Source organism: Neomonachus schauinslandi, chromosome 10 (genome assembly GCF_002201575.2).
Source record: "Neomonachus schauinslandi chromosome 10, ASM220157v2, whole genome shotgun sequence".
Classification (NCBI taxonomy): domain Eukaryota; kingdom Metazoa; phylum Chordata; class Mammalia; order Carnivora; family Phocidae; genus Neomonachus; species Neomonachus schauinslandi.
The window spans coordinates 90,883,962-90,890,338 of NC_058412.1; the positions used below are offsets into that span (position 1 = coordinate 90,883,962).

The 6,377-nt window shown below is 57.6% G+C and overlaps 1 protein-coding gene across 1 annotated transcript; it reads left to right on the forward strand.

Annotated features, from left to right (window-relative positions):
* The first annotated feature begins 2,660 nt into the window (after nt 1-2,660).
* On the forward strand, nt 2,661-5,509 carry FOXA2 (forkhead box A2). The gene is made up of 2 exons (XM_021700723.1): nt 2,661-2,747; nt 3,797-5,509. Exons 1-2 carry the CDS (start codon nt 2,661-2,663, stop codon nt 5,102-5,104), a joined length of 1,395 nt encoding a protein of 464 aa, XP_021556398.1. The 3' UTR covers nt 5,105-5,509.
* The last annotated feature ends 868 nt before the right edge of the window (nt 5,510-6,377 follow it).

Here is a 6,377-nt window from a genome sequence, read left to right on the forward strand (position 1 = left end):
GCGCTCCCGGGTGCGTCCGGATCCCGACCACCAACTCTGGCGAGAACTTGGAAGGTTCGCTCTTTAGGAAGGGAGCACTTCTTCCTCCCGCGGACCTCCTCTCCAGGTCCCTCTCGCTCCTTTTGCTCGTGGAATAATTTCTAGAACCATAGTTTCGATCTGGAGCAAAAAGAGAAAAGGCAGTGGAACACATACACATATGCACAGATTAGGTTAACCAGAATGTGCGATTCCATACACACCAGAAAGCTATCTGTCGTTGTTTCGCAGGTTTGTCTGTTTGGGCGTCTCTCTTTTTTTTTTTTTTTTTTTTACTGAATTTGAGAAGCGCTCCTTGGGGGTGAGATTGACAGTGTGTTTTGAGGTGTGTGTATGTATGTAGCTGGCCCTAGGCCTCTGCAGAAAGCTTTAAAAAAACAAGTCACTTGCCTTTTGAGCACCAGTGCGCACCCCTCTTCCCCAAGCCCTGGGGAGAACAGTTAAATTGCTCCCCTCATGCTCTGAGACCCGGTGAGAGATGCTGGGAATCTGGTTCCTTTGGATCCCCAGCACACACTTACACTAAGGTGCATACACCCCACAACACACTTCCCAGGTGCACTGGGCCTGCTGGCCTCTCCCCGGAGCCCTCCGCGCTGCGAGTGGCTTTCAAAGCCACGCAGACTTCGGATTTGGGGGATCCTGCCCTGGCACTCTCTAGGTGGGGTTCATTAACCCCCTCACTATGAATGGGTCAAACCATTTGAGGTTCAGCACAAAAGGTGGTGCCAGCGACTGCATCTGGTTCAAAGTGATGCAGGCCTGAGATACCTGGGGAAGCGGGAAGGGGTGGCTTACTGCTCTTCCTTGCTGTCCTTCTAGACTGACCCTCACACAGTCCTTCCATTCTCGGTGCTCAGCTCAGGGCCTGCCACCTCGCCCCTGTCTTCTGGCACCATTACCCATCACATCGGACAGGTGCGCCGGATACCCACGATTTCCTATTTGTTCTTTATCTCTGAGATGGGAGCACAGGGCTGGATCCTCACGGCCCAGCCTGTTTTTAGAACCAAGAAAAGAAGTCCACATCAAACACCTGTAATACCCCAAAACCCTGCAATCTGGGCTCATTAGGGTGTTGATAGCTGGTCCAGGACAGATGATAATCTGAACCCAGAAGCTGGAGCAAAAATAAAAAGGAAGTATATGATTGCGGGGCTTCTAATTCTTACAAAAGAGCCCCTCAAGAAAGCAGAGAACAGAGACCCTCCTGAAGTAAATTCCATGTGTCCCGTTATTGATTCCTTTATTCCCCTCTCTCCTCCCGCCTCACCCCCCACCTCCTGCCCTGTTTGTTTTAGTTACGAAATGCTGTGGGCACCTCGGTTGTGACTGCAAAGTAACCTTGAAACACGGCGTCCTGAATGTCAGAGACAAATAGCAGTCTCCCAACCGTCGACTGCAGCTGGCGGGGCCGCGTGCGCCCTACTCTGGGCGATCGGACAGTGTCTTGCCCGACAGCCACCCCCCTGCCGGTCGCCGGAGGCTGGGCTCGGAGGAGGCGAAAGCCGCGACGGCCGGACCAGGCGCTCCCCGAACGCCTTCCGGAGCCTCTCTGGGTCTTAACTGTAACCGGGAGGGGCCTCCCAGGAGCAGCGGCAGGCGAGTTCAAGGTGTGTACAGTTTTTCTAAATACGACAGCTCTTTGCAGATTGGCTCTGTCACCGTCTTGTCGTTTTGACAGGGAATGAGCACTGAGAGAGAAGAAACCCGGGATGAGTAAATGCGGCGTTTCTAAGGCTCTGCGGAGGGGCAACCTGGCGCGGAGGCCGGGCGCGCCCTCGGACAGGCGCACCAGGCGCCGGGCGCTAGGGGACCTGGCGGGGGTCAGAGCCTTGGGCCGCTCCCGGGGTGGCTTCCTCCCAGGTCCCTCCTCCCACGGGTACTCCCCGCGCGCGCGGGGGAAAAGGGGGCTGGAGCAGGGAGCCTGCGCGCCCACTCGCCCCGCTCGCCTGGCCTGGTACTGGTGTGGGGCGCGGCGGCAGTGGGGCGGGCGCCGGGCGCCGAGGGGCAGGTGCCGGGCGCCTGCCGAGGCTCCCTCTCACCTAGGTGGGAGCTGATTATTCAAATGGGCTGCCCCGGGTCTGGGGATTGGAGGCCCGCGCCGGCGCGCCGCGCTATATCACCAGCCGCCCACGTCACTGCGGCACTTGTCCGCTCCGCGGTCCACACCTCCTCCTCCTCCTCCTCTCCTCCTCCTCCTCCTCCTCCTCCACCTCCTCCTCCTCTCCTCCTCCTCCCTCTTTCCACCCCCCCACCCGCCCCCGCGCCGCGCGCTTCCCGCCGCCTCCGGGCAGCTCGCACTGCCAATCTCGGCCTCCGCCCAGCAGCCCGCAAGCGCGGCGGCGGCGGCGGGCGGCGGGCGCTCGCTACAACGGGGCTCGGGTCGGGCCTCCTCCCATCCTTGGCCCCCTCCTCCCGTGGCTGACCCCTCCCGCCCATTCCAACTACCGCCTCCGGCCGGCCAAGGGAGAGAGAGGGAGTGGAACCGGAGAGAGGGAGTGCGAGAGAGGGAGGGAGGGGACCGTGCCTTGGCTGACTTTTTTTTTTTTTTTTTAAAGAGGGTGGGGGTGGGGGGTGATTGCTGGTCGTTTGTTGTGGCTGTTAAATTTTAAACTGCCATGCACTCGGCTTCCAGTATGCTGGGAGCGGTGAAGATGGAAGGGCACGAGCCGTCCGACTGGAGCAGCTACTATGCCGAGCCGGAGGTAGGCACTCGCCTTTTCCAGGGGGAAGTGGGGTGGTGGCGTTCGCACTGTTCCCCAACCTCAGGACTGCTTCCCTCGCGGGCACCCGCCCCCCACCCCCAGCCGCTCTGGGCAGCCGCCTTTTCCACCCTCCTTCGACTCAAATGGGTCTCTTTTTTATACGACACACTGTTAGCCTTGAGATAATATTAACTTTGTGATCAAATATTGACTTGCGGCGCCTCCAAATCCTCTTCGTGGCCGAGCCACGCACTATCCTAACAGAGTTATGTTTGGCAGCGTGCGGCTGGGGAGGGGTGGGAGGTCGGCCGGCGAGGGGGTGGGGAGCTGGAGAGAAGGTGGGTAGGAGTTGGGGGCTGAGGTAGAGGCAGATTCAAAAACTAGGGACAAAGAGAAAGGAAGTTTGTGGCTGCAAAGCCCAGCCGCGTGTAGTTCAGTTCTCGGTCTCCGCGTAGTTCAGTTCTCGGTCTCCTCCCTGCCCCTCCACTCAGTGCCTCCAGCTGGCCCCAGACTCTGCGCAGGCACTGGGTTTTGGTTCCCCTGGGGCCAAGGATGGGGTCCCGAGAGAGAGAGAGAAAGGATGAACAGAGAGGACCCTGGGACAGTCTCCGCTTGAGGCCGCCGGGGCGCCCTAGGCTGTGACCCACAGGTTGTTCACTAGGGTCGGAGGTGGCATCCGAGGCCGCGGCGCGGACTCGGTGTGCTGGCCTGAGAGTTGGAGAAAGGAGATGCATTTGGGGTGCCTGGCTTAGGGGTACCCCGGGGGACCCTTGCTTTAGAATCCGAGCACGGAACAGAAGGGCTAGGATCCGGCCCCATGCAAACTGCCGCAGCCTGCTTGCCACCTCTTCCAGGGCGAGCCCGGCGCGCTCCGGGTGAAACGGACTTGGTGTCCGCAGCGGGGGGGGGGGCGGGGCAGGAGAGGGAAGGACTCCCCAGAGACCTCCCCGCAGGCGGGGGCCTGGGCTAGCCCGGTGGGTAGGAGGTCAGGGCACGCTCTAGTTTCGGTGCTAACCCTGTGCGCCTCCCTCCCTGGGCTCTGTCCGCAGGGCTACTCCTCGGTGAGCAACATGAACGCCGGCCTGGGGATGAACGGCATGAACACGTACATGAGCATGTCCGCGGCCGCCATGGGCAGCGGCTCCGGCAACATGAGCGCGGGCTCCATGAACATGTCCTCGTACGTGGGCGCGGGCATGAGCCCGTCCCTGGCCGGCATGTCCCCCGGTGCGGGCGCCATGGCGAGCATGGGCGGCTCAGCCGGGGCGGCCGGCGTGGCGGGCATGGGGCCGCACCTGAGTCCCAGCCTCAGCCCGCTCGGGGGACAGGCGGCCGGGGCCATGGGCGGCCTGACCCCCTATGCCAACATGAACTCCATGAGCCCCATGTACGGGCAGGCAGGCCTGAGCCGCGCGCGCGACCCCAAGACGTACCGGCGCAGCTACACGCACGCCAAGCCGCCCTACTCCTACATCTCGCTCATCACCATGGCCATCCAGCAGAGCCCCAACAAGATGCTGACGCTGAGCGAGATCTACCAGTGGATCATGGACCTCTTCCCCTTCTACCGGCAGAACCAGCAGCGCTGGCAGAACTCTATCCGCCACTCGCTGTCTTTCAACGACTGTTTCCTCAAGGTGCCCCGCTCGCCGGACAAGCCCGGCAAGGGCTCCTTCTGGACCCTGCACCCCGACTCGGGCAACATGTTCGAGAACGGGTGCTACCTGCGCCGCCAGAAGCGCTTCAAGTGTGAGAAGCAGCTGGCCCTGAAGGAAGCCTCAGGCGCCACGGGCGGTGGCAAGAAGGGGGCCGCGGGGCCCCAGACCTCGCAGGGCCAGCTCGGGGAGGCCCCCGGGCCGGCCTCCGAGACTCCGGCGGGCACTGAGTCGCCCCACTCGAGCGCCTCTCCGTGCCAGGAGCACAAGCGAGGGGCCCTGGGGGAGCTGAAGGGGACGCCGGCCGCGGCCCTGAGCCCCCCGGAGCCGGCGCCGTCGCCGGGGCAGCAGCAGCAGCAGGCGGCGGCCCACCTGCTGGGGGCCCCCCATCACCCAGGCCTGCCGCCGGAGGCCCATCTTAAGCCGGAGCACCACTACGCCTTCAACCACCCCTTCTCCATCAACAACCTCATGTCCTCGGAGCAGCAACACCACCACAGCCACCACCACCACCAGCCCCACAAAATGGACCTCAAGGCCTACGAACAGGTGATGCACTACCCTGGCTATGGTTCCCCAATGCCGGGTAGCCTGGCCATGGGCCCAGTCACGAACAAAGCGGGCCTGGACGCCTCGCCCCTGGCCGCAGACACCTCCTATTACCAGGGAGTGTACTCCCGGCCCATAATGAACTCCTCTTAAGAAGACGGCTGGAGCGGGCTAGCCCGGGACAAGGACAAGAGAGAGGAAGTGGGGCGGAGAGTTTGAGGAAGGGGTGTTAGAGAGATCCAAGGGAGAAGAAATCCATTACATCCCCAGCCCCAGGACAGCAGTCTCCCCTCACCTTCCGCAGCTCTCCCTCCCAAACAGAGGGGCCACACTGATATCTGTTATTCTATATAAGGAGGGAAGGCAAAAAGAGAAATAGTCAAAAACAAACAAACAGAAAAGAGGAAGAAAAGAGTAAAAAGCCTCCAGTTTCCACTACTGTGTAGACGCCTGCTTCTTTAAGCATTTGAGAGTTCTGATTTTTTGTTGTTGTCTTTCTCCTCCATTGCTGCTGTTGCAGGGAAGTCTTACTTTATTAAAAAACAAAAAACAAAAACAAAAAAACCCACAAACTTTTGTGAGTGACTCAGTGTAAAACCATGTAGTTTTAACAGAGAAGCAGAGTTGTACTATTGTTTAAAAAGAAAAAAAAAAAAAAAGATGTAAGGGTCTGTTGTAAATGACCAAGAAAAGAAAAAAAAAATGCATTCCCATTCTTGACACGGTGAAATCCAGGTCTCGGGTCTGATTAATTTATGGTTTCTGCGTGTTTTATTTATGGCTTATAAATGTGTGTTCTGGCTGAAAGGGCCAGAGTTCCACAAATCTATATTAAAGTGTTATTGCCAGTTTTACCCCTTGAATCTTCAAGGTTTTTTTTCCCTTTGCCTGACCTGAAAAATAAACAGGTCCAGAAATTATTTAAAAGTGTGGGGAAGGGGATCCTGGCCGGTTGCAGATTTCATTTTATTTTGGTGAAGGGAGGGCATGATGGTTGTTGTTTTAACATTTTATTATTGAAACTGTCAGACATACTGAAGTTGAACAGATTTTACAGAAAACACACGTACCCATTGCCCAGATCCAACAGTTATTGTTTCACTATACTTGTTATGTCACATATCTGTCCAGCTATCTACACCTCCATTCGTTAATTCAGGTTATTTTTTTCTAAATGCATTTCAGATGCTATCAAGCGCATTCAGAGTGGTATGGCCATAGACCTAAACGCATTGCAAAGTAAATTTCAGACATCAGTACACTTCCCCCTAAACACTTCAGCAAGCACATCATTAAATAGAAATTGATATTATTTATGATTACTTTTGGAGGGTTTTTTTTAAAGATTTTTATTTATTTATTTGACAGAGACACAGCGAGAGAGGGAACACAAGCAGAGGAGTGGGAAAGGGAGAAGCAGGCTTCC

Excerpts from the sequence above, each read along its gene's own strand:
- FOXA2 (XM_021700723.1), top strand. The coding sequence starts at position 2,661 with ATGCACTCGGCTTCCAGTATGCTGGGAGCGGTGAAGATGGAAGGGCAC. Across the intron at positions 2,748-3,796 it reads GCTACTATGCCGAGCCGGAG|GGCTACTCCTCGGTGAGCAA; the intron begins GTAGGCACTCGC and ends CTCTGTCCGCAG.